This window comes from Giraffa tippelskirchi, chromosome 5 (assembly GCF_054371585.1).
Source record: "Giraffa tippelskirchi isolate mGirTip1 chromosome 5, T2T-mGirTip1v1.2.pri, whole genome shotgun sequence".
Classification (NCBI taxonomy): Eukaryota; Metazoa; Chordata; class Mammalia; order Artiodactyla; family Giraffidae; genus Giraffa; species Giraffa tippelskirchi.
In genome coordinates, this window is record NC_137279.1 from 4,115,315 (window position 1) to 4,132,030 (window position 16,716).

The following is a 16,716-nucleotide window of genomic DNA, read 5'->3' on the forward strand; positions in this document are numbered from 1 at the left end:
GTTCTTCCATGGCCTTTCCTCAGGAATCAAGCTTTTCAAGGGGCGCGCACCCCTGACCCACCCTCCCCAATACAAACTTAACCGACTTTCTTTTTTTTCCTGAGGGAGGGGATAGTTTTGGCATCCAGAAGTACCTTTTAATTGTTGCAGGGTAGTGAAAACTACCAATAGAAGCGAGTTTTAATCCTCCATCACGGGCAGACGTCCCCTCTACAACTCAAGCCCTTGCTCGAATGTGGAGAAGATAAAAAGGCAGGTGTTCCCACGCAGTGGAGGCGCGGGGGGCAGAGGGCGTTCCTTCGGGGGGCCGCGAGGCCTCAGAGAGCTCAGGAAAGGCGACATGCCCGTGGCTGTTCGCCAGGTCGTGGGCCGCCTTCTCCAGACTTGGCCGGAGACCCCGCTGGCGTCAGGCGGTGGAACCCGGCGCGCCGGACGCTCCCGAGGTCGCCTTAGGACACAGCCGCACCGCGACGGACAAAGACCTGCGCCGCGCCCTGGGACCACCCCCCTTTCTTGGGCCCCTTCTGGTCCAAACACAACCAGACCGATGTGGGAGCCCCAAGTCGCACGGGATTGTGGGGGGTGAAATGAAAGCCCTTCCCTTCCTGGCTTTGCAAAATCGATGGGGTCGGTGTGGCTTTTGAAGAGCGGGGAGTGTGCTAGCAATCCACCTGCTGGGCAAACAGCCCAGGGCCGGGCCTTCCCGGGAGAGGGGACCGGACGCCCCGGCAGGAAGCTTTCCCCACCCTCCACCGCACTAAACCCCGCACGAGAGAACCCCTGCTTCCCCGGGGTCTTTCTGTATTAGAAACAATCTAGAAATCAATCTCCCTTGATTTATGGTGCCCGCCTCGCAGCGGCAGGAGCCTCCAGAAGTAGCCCCAGAGTTGATTTAAACAGGGAAGTCTATTTCTCAGGCATCCACATGTGTTTGTACACACACACCCAATAAGAAACCTGACTTTTTACTTTACAATGTGCGAATACAATATAGCTGGAAGCTCTCGCAGCGAGGCCCATTTATGTGGCCGTATTGTGTTTAATGTGGGAGCACCCGCCGCTGCCACCCCTCTCGAGGGGCTTCACCAGCATCTCCCCCAGAACCGCGGCAGCGAACTTCAGACCTTGGTTCTCGAGCTCTAGAGGCAGGCAAGGGTCAGAGCGCCTCCCTCCCCGCCCCGAGCCCACCCCAACCCCATCCCAGCACGGCTCCTTGGCTGTGGTTGTGCGGAAAGCTTAGAAGTTATGGCAGGAAGAGTCACAGAGCCTCCCGCGATGTACATCCTACTTTGGGCCAGGTCCCCGCTGAAGGAGGTGAGCTGGAAGGAGGAACAGGAGGCAACACCCGGACCTTCTTCCCACCTTCCAAGGGGCTTTCTAGAACACTGTCTAAACAAGGCGGGGTGGGGCAAAACTCAAAGTGAACTTGGCTTTCCTCTTCCTCTCGTTTCTCCAGAAAAATGGCCTTTTAGACTCCGTTCCCTTCTCTTTTTAACTCTTGGGACTGCTAAAGAAAGCCCCATCCAGCCTCCACCCAGAAGATGGCTTTGGTCATCCTCAAATCTGCCTGGAAACCTGGAGCTAGCCACTGCTGCTTGACCTGAGCATGGAAAGGACCTTGGCTGCCAGGAGGCCCCAGACCTTTCTGGAAAGACTACCTGCCCTGTCACAGTGTTGATTTGTTCTCTGCTTCTCCTCCAAAGAGCTCCTGGAGAGGGCAACACCAGGCCACAGACACTACTCTTTACACCCAAGGAGGATGCTAAGAGCCCACCTGGACCATGGGACAGCGGTGTTCAGGGCACCTCAGAGCATCAGAAACACAGGGGCATCAAAACTGCCAACAGTTTTGGGAAACGATTTAATATTTGACATAAAATGAATACTTTAAGTCATGGCGTATTAGAGACTTAATGGGTTTTTTTTTTTTTTCATTTCTTTTAAAGTTTAGAAGGGCTTTTGTTTTGAATTGAATATGGGAGAAGGCATCAGAAGTTTTTGTTGCTTAAGATTTGTAGAAATCTTTGGGGAGAAAAAAAAAAACCTTCATTAGGGGCCACAGACAAAGATCAAGGCTGATCTCGGAGATGTTGGGGAACCTTTCCGATTCTGCTAGGAGTAAAAGCTGAGGGTCAGCTCTGGGAAAAGCCAGCCTGCCATCTCACCAATCAGCTTCCCCTGGCCGGGAAAAGGCATCCTGGGGACTGCTCTGGTCAGAGGGCAGCAGAGGAGGTGTGGAGAGGGTGGTCCCTGGGGGGTTCCAGAAGCTGGGTTGGAGGCTGAAGCCCAGGGTCTTCACAGAAGTGGAATGAAATGGGTGTAAAGCTAATAAACACCCTCAGACAAATCAGTCTGCGGAGTGCCATCAGCGGTAGAGGGGTAAAATGTGGGAGAGAGGAAAAAGAATAGTTTAGTCGTGGTGTCTTCGGTGGCCTGACCCCCAAGTTGGAATGACTGAAAGTTTTTATTAGGGGAACAGATGGAACATGAGCACACTTCTTGCTGCGGAGTGGCACTTCTTGGGCACTCATGCTGCCTGATGCAGCGTTACATCAACCTCCTCATAGCTCAAGATGCAGATAAAAGGAAGGATGGTGTCAGACTCTTCTATCTGCCAGCACCCGCCCTGGGGTTGCTGGCACTGAGGAGAAAACAGCAGGAAAAGTGGGGCAAAAAAAAAAAAATCAAGAGCTACTAATGTGACCTGATTGCTGGCATTTATTTAATAGAAGAGTCATTATTTTCTTTTTTTCAACATATGTCTGATAATGAAGCAAAAAGAAAGCAAAATAACTATCAATGGGCCATTTCAGAAATACAAATATTTGCTTTTTCATTTTGTTGATGTTCTTTTAACATATGTACTTAAGATGAATCCCGTGCTTAAGTACTAACAGCCCAGAAAGCAATTCTTGATTAAAATTTTATTTATTTATTTTTAATAAGGCTCAATTAGATGGAGAACAGAGATAAAATTGTTGTCACACGTAAAAATATGAATTGAACTGCTTCTTTTTGGATGGATCTTTAACATTGATTTGACCATATGGACACTGCAAAAGAAAGAAAACAAGTTATTGCTGAATTATTTAGCAGTCATCTTGAAAAAGTGCATGTCTCATGGTGAAAAAGAGAGACTGCTGATAATGTTCTATAGATTATTTGACCTACTGCCTACAGACTCAGAGGAGGGTGGTGGCAACGTCTGGCAAATGGCCCTAATTAGAGTCCAAGAATCACCGCCTAAATGCATCCTTCCATCTTGAAGAATTTTACCATCAAAAATCTCACCCTTAAAAAAATCCTCCAAGTCCTCAGTTCAGGCAAAGCTCTTGATTAGAAACAGCTAATGGCACAGGTAGGAACATCCATAAAAGTGAAGGCTTAATTTATCAATACTGGCTAATACAAGGATTTTAGTGTTGGTTCCTTGATATAAAGTGGATCAGTTAAACCAAATAACAACTTCTTGCCCCCAAACATACAAAGTGGTCTATAAACAGAGGTTATCTGTTTATAATCTTAACTGCCTAACAGTTTCCCTTACTGGTATGCTCTAAAAAGGTTACAGCGAAGAACCCACTCCCATTTATTTATTTTTTGCTCCAAATAGGGAAGGATTACATATTTAGCATATCTTAATCAGTGAGCATAGGGATTTAGGGTCGCTGAAATACACATTTTAGGAAATGTACAGCACTAAGTGTGGGGTAGCAAGTCTCATGATTATTTTAAAGACAGAGTAGAAAATAGCTACAGAAAGAACAGGAGGCGGGAGAGGAGGAGGAAGGGGGGGTAATAATAATAATATAGAAGGAAGAAGAGAAGGAGGAGACAGGAGGAGGAGGGAAGGAAGAAAGGAAGAAAGCAAAGGAGAAGGAAAATCATTATCTTTAAAAAAAACCTACCTGCCAATGTTGGGCAAGTATCTATTGATTCAGCTAAAAATGAAAAATAAATGCTTCCTGGGATCTAGTCTGCAATATTCTGGATTGTTTTTCCTGCTGTCTTTGAACTTGCCTAGTGAACACAGCTTATTTGAAACCTCGTGAAAAGTTTCCTCACAATAAAAGAGCTCCCACGAATTTCCCATCAAGGCATTTCAAGGAACTGATGCTCACTGGTGAAATGTTACAAAATCCCATTAACTTTAAAGGTCCTCTGTTGATCCTTAGGACTTCCACTGTCCTAGGCCAGGGAAGCTTGTGAAAGTGCACCGAAGGTCTATTTAGCATTTTTATTTGACTTGTTTTTCAAATAATAGGTATTTACGGAGTCACAGAAGCACCGAAAACTGCTGCTGTACTGCGAGCGGGGCTGGTACTCACATGTCTGCAGGCTGAGCCGCAGCACTGGCCTCTCTGCAAGTGGGCCAGCTGGGTGAACACCACGTAGCCAGTAGCTGGGTCCATGTAGTTTAGCTGGCCAGCCTGAAGAGTAATGAAATCAAACAATTCATTCATCTCAAAATTCATCATATCTCCTCACCATAATTCCTACCCATAAAATACTGCAACATTTTTCTTCAAACAATATTAAACTTCTTCCCAGCAATTTTCGTGGCACTTGCAATTAAGGCCTGAATGCATTCCGACTTTATACACAGTCCAACTTTATGTGACATGAGGAGAAAATATAGTTTGAGAAAAATGAGAAGTTGATGGAAAAACAAGAACGCCTCTATACCCAATAACGATGCAGCCACCGCGCAGGTATTTTTCTTTCAGTTTCTAGGTAACAAGTTTAATAACAGGTGATTTAATGACTTTAAGAGCTTAAGAGGCTGAAAATGAACTTTCACTCAGAAGTTGCAGTTGCAATTTCAGTACTTAAAATATGCGGATAATGATTTAAACTTACAGAAAAGGTGCTAATCAAAACCAACGGTCCTTCTAGAAAAAGTACGACCTTCCCTATTATTGAACACTTTTCCTGACCTTCGTGATGTGCTACTCCCCTGCACACTTTGCACTGTTTTCTTTTTTGGAGTGTTTTTATTACCATTTTTTAAGCAAAATAAAAGTATTGTTTTAGCATATTAACACTCACTGCTTCATGAGTTTGATCAAAAGCAGCTTTTACTACAGCCCTTCAGATGTCAAGGATGCATGCTCTACTTACTAATACATTCAAACATGGTTTTAAAAAGTTGTCCCAGGTACATTGTGTGAAGACATAGTAAACGATGCAACCTCTTTTATGGATGTGGACCATGTAGGTGACATTATTTATCCTTGAGATTCTTTTTTAAACTTTTAATTTTGTATTGGAGTATAAAAGAGCGACTGAGCAACTTTCACTTTCACTTTCATACCTGATTAACAATGTTGTCATGGGGGGACTTCCTTGATGGTCCAGTGGCTGGGACTCCAAGCTTCCATTGCAGGGGGCCTGGGTTTGATTCCTGGTCAGGAAGCTAGATCCCACTTAATGCAAGTGAGAGTTTGAATTCGACAACGAAAGGTCCTGCATGCAACTAAGACCCAGCACAGCCAAATAAATAAATACTTAAAAACAAAAAACAACGTTGTGATAGTTTCAGATGGACAGCAAAGGGACTCAGCCATATATATACATGTATCTATGCATGCATTCTCAGTCATGTCCTACTCTTTGCAACAGAGTAGGATCCTCTGTCCATGGGACTCTCCAGGCAAGAATACTGGAGTGGGTTACCACGCCCTCCTCCAGGGGATCTTCCCAACCCAGGAACTGAACCTGCGTTTCTTATGTCTCCTGCACTGCCAGGTGGGTCCTTTGCCACTAGCACCACCTGGGAAGCCCATACACGTATGTTCTTCTCCAAACTCTCCTCCCATCCAGGCTGCCACGTAACATTGAGCAGAGTTCCCTGTGCTGGACAGTAGGTCCTGGATGGTTATCTGTTTTAAAGACAGCAGTGTGGGCATGTTGATCCCAGACTCCCCAATTATCCATTCCCTTTGGCAACCATAAATTCATTCTCTAAGTCTGTGGGTCTGTTTCTGCCTTGTAAATCAGCTCATTTGTATCATTTCTTTTTAGATTCTGCATAAAAGGGGTGTCATGTCCAACTTTTTGCCACCCCATGGACTATATAGTCCATGGAATTCTCCAGGCCAGAATACTGGAGCGGGTACCCGTTCCCTTCTCCAGGGGATCGTCCCAACCCAGGGATTGATCCTGGGTCTCCTGCATTATAGGCGGATTCTTTACCAGCTAAGCCACCAGGGAAGCCCCACTTTCACTTTCATACTATATTTCTCCTTCTCTGACTTACTTCAGTCAGTATGACAATCTCTTGGTCCATCCACATTGCTGCAAATGGCACTATTTCATTCTTTTTAACTAGCCTTGAGATTTTGAAGGGGAAAAACTTTCTCCCGGGCTTTCTCTATAACCCTTTTACCATGCAGTAACTCTGCACCACTTCTGTATAGAGCCTTTCCATTAATTACATGTGACACTTAAATGCCTTCTGACATATTTTCGCGTGTGCCACAAACTACTTCTTCGGAGTGTCTTCCTTAATGGCTTAATATTTTGTTCTAGTTCGGCTTTTAATCAACTATACCTCATGAGTAAAGTGTGGAGCAAAAGGACAATTAGAGTTCAAATCTAGGCCTCCCACAAGGCAACAAGGGCAGCAGAAATCCCACAGTCAAGTCCCAAGGCCAGTCTAAGGGGCCTCCAAAAGCCTTTGGGGTCACAGAAGCAGATTACGTGAGACCAGAGGCACTAAACACTATGTTAGAATGACCGACTGTCAAGACCTCACTTCTTTATTAATACACAGTCCGTGTTGGAAGACTTGGAAGAAAAGCCAAAGAATGCTGGTAACTCTGTCAGCAGACATCTGTCTGCTTTTCATAGCTAGGGGTCTTCTGAGAGCAAATTACCTGGAGCCTGGGAGCCCTACAGACTGCTCCTGGGCTTGGGAAGCTCTCTTGCTTTCCCTGCTGATGGGGAAACTCTGAGCTCGCTGGCTGCCCGCACAAACTTAATTTATCCTTAGTGAATGAGCCTTCGGCAAAACAGACAAAGGTGGGGCAGGAATGCTGACCGAGAACGAGATGTCCAAGGAGGCAGATCAGCACAGGTAAGAGAGCTGCCTGCCTGCAGGTGTGGGAGAAGGACCAGTGGCAGGGGACTCTGATTTGTTGAACAATAAAAACAAGCTTGTCATCAGCTTTACTTATGGGCTCTGGGACGGTCATTTAACCTGCACTGCTGACACTGATGGATTTCCTGAGTGAGAAAATGTTGCTTTCCCCAGGCTGATGGAGCCCATCTTTCCAGGCCACTGGTGTTTGCTCTATAGAGAATGACACTTTTTGCTTCTATTTACCACACTTATATGGTGAAATGTGCTTAGTTGCTCCAGCGTCTCTGACTTTTTGTGGCCCCATGGACTACAGCCCACCAGGCTCCTCTGTCCATGGGGATTCTCCAGGCAAGGATACTGGAGTGGGTTGCCATGCCCTCCTTCAGGGGATCTTCCTGACCCAGGGATCAAAACCAGGTCTCCCACATGGCAGGCGGATTCTTTACCATCTTGAGCCACCAGGGAAGCCCATATAGTGAAGTATGGGAACAAATTACACACGTTATTTTAAGAAAGAGTATAAACATAAACAAGAACAATAAAAGGTGCCAGTCACTTCCTAAAGAGTGTGCAGAAGTTTCAACACTAGAATGAATCAGGGAGTGGATCTCAGGGCCTACTAACTGCCAGCGAAAAAAAGGCAACTCCAGGCAACCTGCAGGTTTTCCTTCTCTGCTCCCTTGGCTCCAGCTCAGACCTGGTTAACATCAGTCTTGTGAAGGACTGATCACCTGCAGTGTATCACAGGTTACTTTCATATCTCTTTTTGTATCTTTATCATAGAATTCACTTGCTCTTTAAAGATGATGCAAATATAAATATGCTACCTTTAAACTTATGTAGTCTAAGATATTAGAAAGTGGATGGGAGGTGACAACTTCTGATTTTAGTGCTAACAAGCAACTGACAAACCCCCGAACCAGAAGAAAACATCTCAAGATTGTCTGCAAAGAATGTAGACTCCTGATTATGGTTTCCTTTGTAACTGTACTCTGAGAGGTGCAAAGGACGAAAGGATGGTAGCAAAAATTAAATTAAAAAAAAAGTTCATCTTTTACGTTCTCATTATTGAAATCATTGGTGTTTAACTGATACTGCGGATAAAAACACATATTTTCCTGTGACTTCTCAGCTCCTCTACCTCCTACATCAATGCCTTACACCCCTCCAACACACAGACACACAAACAGCGTGATGATGGACCCCACGGAGTTTAGTACGGACACATATAAGAAAGGAGCTGCACTCACACTCAAGATAGATACACGTTAATTCTTCGCTGAGAATAGGGAACTGTGGCCAGTTTTCAGGAGAAAAGTTCAGAACGGAACCCACCCACGCGACCAGAGGCCAGATACGCCTGCACCGGCCTCTAGCCACCTGGCTCCAGGTGGCGGACGCGCCTGCGCACAGACGCCCCGGGCTGCGGGGCGGGGAGGGACGCCCGAGGGGCGGGGCCTCGCCGCGCGGGCGCACGGCCCCTGGGCGGGGGCCCGGGCGGGGCTGGGCTTGGGCGTCTCGGGAGGCGGGGCCTCACCGCGCAAGCGCACGGCCCTTGGGCGGGGCGGGGCCTCACCGCGCAGGCGGCCGCGTGTAGCTCCGCGATCCTCCGCTCCGCCGCGGTTAACTCTTGGCTCGCCGGCCGCCTGGGCGCTTCCTCCGGCCCGCCCTGCGAGTCTGGCCCGGGGCCGCCGCCGTCTTCCCGCGCAGCGGAGCAGAGGGGGACGCCGCGGCGCCGTCGGAACGCTGCTCCGTCACGGGGCGGCGGCTCTGGCGGCGGGGCGGCGAGTCGCGGCCTCGCGAGCGCGGACGCTGGGACCCGCCAGGCCGCCATGGCCGCCGCCTGAGGAGGCGGGGCGCGGGGCCGCGGGGCGGGGCCTGGCGGGGCTCGGGCTCTCGGACCCAGCCCGGGCCCTGGACGCCGCCAGCCCCGGGCCTCCGGACTCGGACCCCGCCCTCCGACCCCGGCGCCCTCCCTCTGGAGCGGGACCCTCACCCTCCGAACCCCGAGCTTGGCCCCTGCGGACCCCGCCCCCGCCCCGGGGACGGGACCCCGGGCTGTCCGCCGCCCCTGCGGCCCTGCCCGGAGATGAGCTGGACTCGGGCGGCTGAGGAGGCTCCCGCGGGACGCGGGGACCGGAGATCGTGCCTTCTCCACCCTCCGGACCTCCGCTCCAAATTTCCCATTGGTCTTCTGACAGGACACGTGCACATTCTTTTTCTCGTGTCAAACGAGCCTCGGGATCTTTTCAGCATAATCGCCACAACTGATAAAATGCCAGAAAGTGATCTGAGTCGCCCAGGTTCGTCTATAGCCAGCTTGGGCTCATCCAGGAAAGGCTTGAGTATTTGCAGGTGCTGTGTGCTGGGAGGGGAGCCCTCACGCTCCTGGCTCTTTGACCCAGACTAACCTGAGGACCAAAAGCAGGAAGAGGCGTAGATTTCAGGTTGCTAAGCAGTTTGCAAAATCCAAACTAAGATTATATTTCCTGTCTGAAAGATGAAAGTTCCCCGCTACTCCCCAAAAAAACTGACTTTGAGAAAATTAGCACACACCCCAGGAGGTAATTTCAGGCGTTAGAATTAACACTACTCCTGCCTCCTCCCCTCAGCCTGTTTCAGGCTTGAAGAGTAAGCTGTTTTTTAAGTGTTCTTTACTTTTTGAGGAACTGAGGGCAGCAGTTGAGCCCTGAGGACAAGAGCAGGTTGTAGAGTGGTACAGGAGAAGGATGAAGGCAGATCACCACCACCTCTTTTCGGCATCTGCATTTACCTTGCAACCCTGTCATATTTGTATTCTTAGTCGGCGCTGATTGAAATGACCCTATTGGTCCGTTGTAAATCTCATAGTAATTAATAAATTCGGATCCTCTTTTGTAAATCTACTTCTTTTGTGCTGGGATAATAAATTAGTTAATCAGGCTCTGGAGAATGCTTAGTGATCTGAGAAAGGTTTAAAACCTGGAAGGCTGAGGAGGGACCCTCAGTAAAACTGTGGAAAGGGCAGCTGTGGTTATAAAAGGGAATTGACTGTGAATCAGCTGTGTGTTTGTGTTTTTTGCCAAACCAAGTTCTCAAAGGAAGTGAGTCTGGAAGTTCTGATTGATTACATTGTTTTTAAAATTGAGGACGAGGACCTGTTAATAGTTTGTAACATTAATTCAAAGGATAGAGACCTAATTTTACAGAAATGAAATAGACTAGACCACTTTCATGATAGAAAATAGTCACCTACAAAGAGTGAATGTTGGTTTGTGAAACATTTGCTTTACTGGATGAGGGGGCAGGTGTGAATATAAAGGGCCAGGAGGGAGAGGAGATGTTTGTGGTAGTAGTAGTAGTAGATCTGTGTTCTGATGATGTCAGAAGTCTACAGGTGTGCTTAGAGGTAGAACTAGAGTACTCTGTTCCAAAGTCACATTCCTAGCTTTGATACTGTGTTATAAGTGCAGAAGGTGTAACCAGTTGGGGAAACTGGGTGAAGGGAACCTGTTGTACTATTTTTGCAACTTCTTGTAAACCCATAATTATTTTAAAATTTAAAAACAGTAAATGGAAAAAGGGATATAAAAATGTTCAGATTACTGGGTAAAGGAAATCACGGAGTTAACCAGAACCTTACATTATATCCTCCATTACCAGGTTTAAAAAGCATCTTTTAGGCCCCAAAGCTGTTTTGTATTCCTCAGGTGTTCTCAGTGTGTGCATTCTTTTAGATACATATCTTTAAATCTTACACATATCTTTAAATCTCAAAAAACTAAGATCATGGCATCCAGTCCCATCACTTCTTGGCAAATAGATGGGGAAACAATGGAAACAGTGACAGACTTTGGTTTTTGGAGCTCCAAAATCACTGCAGATGGTGACTGCAACCATGAAATTAAAAGACACTTGCTCCTTGGAAGAAAAGCTGTGACTAGACAGCATATTAAAAAGCAGAGACATCACTTTGCCAACAAAGGTCCATCTAGTCAAAGCTATGGTTTTTTCCAGTAGTCATGTATGGATTTGAGAGTTGGACTATGAAGAAAGCTGAGTGCCGAAGAATTGATGCTTTTGAACTGTGGTGTTGGAGAAGACTCTTGAGAGTCCCTTGGACTGCAAGGAGATCCAACCAGTCCATCCTAAAGGAAATCAGTCCTGAATATTCATTGGAAGGACTGATGCTGAAGCTGAAACTCCAATCCTTTGGCCACCTGATGCGAAGAACTGACTCATTTGAAAAGACTTTGATGCTGGGAAAGATTGAAGGCAGGAGGAAGAGATGGTTGGATGGCATCACCGATTAGATGGACATGGGTTTGAGCAAGGTCTGGGGGTTGGTGATGCACAGGGAAGCCTGGTGTGCTGCAGTCCATGGGGTTGCAATGAGTCGGACACGACAGCGACTGAAGTGAACTGAAATCTTACCAGAGGTGGAAACCCATATAATTAAGAGTTGAAGTATTTTAGTATAAATAGTTTCTAGATTTGATAATTTGATTCGAGTGTCATTTAGACATTGAATAGATTATCTGCCCCTTCAGTTTTTGTCTCATCCTCACACTTGGGAGTCAGTGTCAAGGCACATCAGGTAACTTTGATTCACTGCATCTCTTGTTTGAAAGAGCCTCCTTGGATCTTGTTGCCTATCTTATTCTAGTATGTGTTCATTTCTTCTTAGATTCTCTGTGCTCAGAGCAGACAGAACTGTGTGAAAGTGGGGGGCACAGCATTCTACCCTAGAATGGCACCTTTAGTCCTGCTTTGTTTAGAATGCGCTTACACCCCAGTTTGCTTTCGGGAGAGTTTTGTGCCGCCTCTCTGCGTGTTCCATGACGCGACATACGTTCTGTACTCCTTCCTGTTGTCTTCGGTGTTTGTGTTGACGTTGAACATGCTTGTTATTTGGAGGAGGAAGAAGGTGGTTCAGAGACAGGTGTTTCCCTGTTTCATTTGTATCAATTTTTTTCAGTAGCTACATTAGGCTTCTAGGTGGCAGGATGTGGGTCAGGTGGCTTTATGTGGTTACAGTAGAAGGGTCACCCCGAGGCAGGACTTGGTCCAGGCGCAGGCGCGGGGCCTTGGCCATGGCTCAGACTGTTTCCTCCTTACTGCTGATGGCTGTTTCCTGTGGGTGAAAGATGGTGTAAACGGCTCCTAGGTTTCTCTTCCTTGTCCTGCTGAAAGAGTCTTGTGGAGCTCCTGGTGGAGAAGAAGCCTTTTTGCCTGCAGAGGTCCTAACAGCCATCTCTTTATTGTGTGTCCATTCGTGAACCAATCTTCATGAGTATGGGTTGTGCTGAAGACAACTGGGGCCTGCCCAGGGGACTGCCTGTGTGAGCCCCCCCAGGCCTAGGCCTGCGAACAGTTCTGTACTGATGGTAGGGGCACTGCCGTGTAACTTGCAAAGGCAAAACAAACTCCTCCAGCCCACCCATCCCTTTAGCATTTAGTATGTTGTGTTTTTGGCTGCACTGGGCAGGATCTTAATTACTGGACCAGGGATTGAACTCCTGCCCCCTGCAGTGGATTCATGGAGCCCTAACCACTGGACCTACAGGGAACTCCCCAGTATTAATTGTTCATCACTTAAAACATTTTTCATTGTTCTCTGGTTCCCCTCTGGGCATCTTTCCTTTGATGGCCCACAATTATTTGCTCCATTTTAGCTTTTTATATGTAATAATTTGGGGGCATTGTTTTCCCAACAGATCATAAACAGGACAGTAGGGAGGATGGTAGGGAATATGCTCTTCTCTTCTTTGTATCTCCACAGCCCATCTCACACTTTGGTTTGTTGTACTATGACACTTGGGCTTCCCTGGTGGCTCGGTGGTAAAGAATCTGCCTGCCAATTCAGGAGCCCCAAGAGACACAGGTTCGATCCAGGGTCAGGAAGGTGCCCTGGAGAAGGCCGCCAACTCAGTATTCTTGCCTGGAGAATCCCATGGACAGAGGAGCCCACAGTCCATGGGGTTGCACAGTCAGATGCAACGGAGCACACTCGCATTATGATGCTTAGTGAATAGGCTTCTCCAATTGGTACATGAATCCATAGTTTCTCCTTCTGAAATCTATAATCCTTAACTAGTAGATGGGCATTTCATATGAAATTCTAAAATTAACAGTTATTACATAATGCAAGTTTGAAAAATTAATAATTGAAAATTAATATCATAAAAACTGGATGATAAAGATGCTAACTCTGAGGTCATGTTAAATTGTATGTATTGAATAACATTGGGCCATTTTACTGACAGCTCAGATGCACACATTACCAAACTGAGCTAAGCCCCAGAAAAGCTGCCTGTGGTTGACTTTTAAGTGTCACCTGTGTTACCTTTTCAAGAATTATGAACGTATTGCCCTGTGAGTGGGCAAGTGGGTGCTGGGGTCTGAGAGCCACCCACAGACGTCCTGTGCAGACACTGCCTCTTAGGCACAGTCATTTTGGACGTGATTTGTGTATCTGATGCTTTTCGGATCGCTGGATGGTGTGCCATGGTGTGTCACACCATGGCTCCACGTACAGCGCATTTCACTCTCAATCCTCATGATTGAGAGCAAACGTTACACGCCCCTGAGGTCGCCCACAGGGAATCTTTGTTTCCTTCCATGGGACATCCGTCAGTACCCTTTGTCTCACAGAGCTGGTCTTAGAAAATTCTTGGGGGAATTAGAGCCGTTTCTGTTTGCGAGCCCAGCACACCTCAGCTGTCTTCCCAGGCACTCACCCACCGGTGCCGCGGGCCCGGAGCACACGTGTGCTCGGCTCCCCGCCTCTGCCCCTCGTTTCTATCTCCCGGAGGAGCTGTGGATGCGCTGCCTGACAGGAAGCGATCTAGCCATTTCGGGTCCTTTTCCACCCTCTGCATCGTCCTCTACCCAGCAGTAGGCCAGTAGCTTTGCCCACAGCCAGGGTGAGGAGCAGGCACGACCTGAGGGTTAAATGTGGGCCACACGTCCAGTGCTTGGCTGACGGCTTTGAAAGCACTGATCACCTGCTTCTTACCAGCCCTCAGCCTCTCTCTCATAAACACGATTTTATCTGTGTTTATGTTTTTAATGTTTCCTGCACGCTCACGACTCCCAGATCTCTGATCCACGCTTGTGAGTTCCACACACCTACTCTCCCCCCACCTGTGGTACAGATATAAATACCCCGAGCTCAGAATGGACTTCCTGATCATTCCCTTCCAAATACTACTTCACCATTTATTTCCGCTTTTAAATATATACATATTCATCTAACTGCAAAGAGTGCTAGTTGTTTCACTGGAGGTTTTTCCTTGTGGCGCGCAGGCTTAGTTGCCCCGAGGCATGTGGGATCTTAGTTCCTTGTCCAGGGGTTGAACTCTGCATTGCAAGGTGGATTCTTAACCACTGGACCACCAGGGAAGTCCTGTCACCTCTTTTAAAGGCACAGCTAATTCAGAGATTTTTTTTTTTTTCCAGATTTTCTTCCCACATTCCTGCATCCAGATGATCATCAGGTCCTACCCGTTTTACTTCTTTGTGGCTCAAAGTCGTCTTCCTTTGCCTCTGGCATCATTCTAGTTCAGTTTGTTACCATTTCTTTCCCCAGGGCGACAGCTGGAACAGAACAAGTAACAAGGACTTACTCTGTATCAGGGCCCTCTGCTAAATGGCTGGAGATGGATTGTTTATACATTGCCCATGATATTTATTCTGACAAAAATACCCCTCATCTCCTGGGAGTGGTGATGTTATACCTGTGCTTGAAGCCTCTGCCCCTGCGACCCCTCCTCTGTGAAGCCCTCTCTGACCGCCCACCTTGCTCACTGCCTTCTTTGCAGTCTGAACTGGGCAGACCACCTCAGCCCTCCACAGTATCCAAAACGTGTCTCTACATTTGCACTTTCTTAATTTTGGCTTCGTGTTTATGAGGGCTTTTTTACTGACAACTTGGGAGGTCTTCAAGGGAAAAAGATGGTCTCAATCATCTTTTTTTTATCTCTACCAGCACAATTATATAGAAAATTCTAAAAAAAAAAATGCTTGTTGAAGTGAATGGATGAACAAATAGCAGCAAAATCCTACACGCGAGTCACACAGTAAAGAAATGATACAAACGCACTTTCCCCTAATATCTTATGGTTAAGAATCAGTATTGGTTTTATCAACACGTCAGTTGATCTCAGCCTGTTGTTCTGCGAGACAATATCCTACCATAACAACGAGGTAACCATGATCTTATTTGGCAAACCAGTTAGTAGGTTCCCCTCAAACAGTCATTGAATTAATGGTAAGTTCAGGGTATGGGCTGCGTTTCAAATGAAGTCAGTGTATGTTGACAGTGAAGTGCAGCCTTGTTAACCCTGAACAATCATTCCAATTATAAACTACATGCACACAATCACTGTCACATAAAATATCCAGACTAATTACCTCAAGCCCTTTTGTCATTCAGGGATTCAAAATGAAACCTACTCTTCAGGAAATTCAGTACTAGCAGTGTATTTCCCAGAAAGAACACTGCTGAAGATCTAGCAAGAACGTGATTCCATTTGTACCTTATTACAATAAATGGCTTAGAATTGCGCTTTTAAGATGACACGGCCAGCCCTTGATCTGTAGGATTTTCCACACACCAGCACAGAGATGTCGGTTAAGGTCGTCAGCACCATGTACAAATCAGAGCCGTGTTCTCTGCACTCGCCGCTGCCTGAGGGAGAAAGCATGTCCGCTGTTCCATGACCGCACTGGAAGGCACACTGCGTTTCAGGTCAAATACCCGTGACATTGACGTGTCTGACGTGTCTGCCGAGTGTGATCCGTGTTAGTATCCTCCCCGTGGTGGGCGGGAGGGACAAGCCTCAGTGATCAGCACAGCACACGCGCCATGCACATTTTCTGCAAGTGTGAAATCGATGCCTCTATGGGACCCCGTGGAACACAGATCTTCTGCGTGCAACTAAACTGTACACTTGCTACGAATGGTCGTATTTGTGTGATTGTGTAAGGACGTCATCACCACCCACTGCTCTGTCTGACAGCATCTCTTGACATGTTTCGATAGCGTTGTTGAAAATAGCTTTGGATTTGTCTATGCTTGTGACTTTTTCAGCTTTTCCTTTGTGGACTTTGAAGTTCTGTTGTTAGGGACATAAATATACGGGATTGTTACGTGCCCTTGTGCGACCCCCTTACCTTTATATAATGTCCCTCTTCTGATCTTTTTCTTTGTTCTGAAATCCGCTTTGTCTGATATTGATACAACCACTCTGGCTTTCTTAGGATGTGTTGTCATGGTGTAAGCTCTTCCTATCCTTTTATTTGTCTTTATATTAAAAGTGTGTTTCTTTTAGGATCATGTAATTGGGTCTTTTTTATTTTATTTTTTAAAAAATATTTATTTATGCCTCCTTGGGTCTCAGTTGTGACACCCGGCCTTCTCTCTAGCTGTGGCACAGGCTCAGTTGCCCCGCAGCACACGGGATCTTACTCCCCGACCAGGGATTGAACCCGCAACCCCTGTTTTGGAAGGCAAATCCTTAACCACTGGACCACCAGGGAAGCCCCTAGTTGGGTCTTTTTTAAAATCCAGTTTCACAATCTCTTTGTTTTAATTGCTTTTTAGACCTGTAGAGGGGTAACAGTGGTCCCCCTAAAATGTATGTCTGTGT

The 16,716-nt window shown here is 46.9% G+C and overlaps 1 protein-coding gene across 1 annotated transcript; it reads right to left on the bottom strand.

Annotated features, from left to right (window-relative positions):
* Positions 1–2,916: 2,916 nt before the first annotated feature.
* C5H1orf53 (chromosome 5 C1orf53 homolog) lies at positions 2,917–8,931 on the bottom strand. Its single transcript, XM_081487035.1, has 3 exons — positions 8,661–8,931; positions 4,329–4,430; positions 2,917–3,053 (listed from the first exon to the last, which is right to left on the bottom strand). Exons 1-3 carry the CDS (start codon positions 8,916–8,918, stop codon positions 2,982–2,984), a joined length of 432 nt encoding a protein of 143 aa, XP_081343161.1. The 5' UTR covers positions 8,919–8,931; the 3' UTR covers positions 2,917–2,981.
* Between the last annotated feature and the right edge of the window lie 7,785 nt (positions 8,932–16,716).

Bases quoted from the DNA above. Each gene is read 5' to 3' on its own strand.
- C5H1orf53 (XM_081487035.1), bottom strand. From the start codon at position 8,918: ATGGCGGCCTGGCGGGTCCCAGCGTCCGCGCTCGCGAGGCCGCGACTC. The intron at 4,431-8,660 runs GTGAGGCCCCGC...ATTACTCTTCAG, and splicing joins TACACGCGGCCGCCTGCGCG to GCTGGCCAGCTAAACTACAT. The intron at 3,054-4,328 runs GTGAGTACCAGC...TTTCTTTTGCAG, and splicing joins GCGGCTCAGCCTGCAGACAT to TGTCCATATGGTCAAATCAA.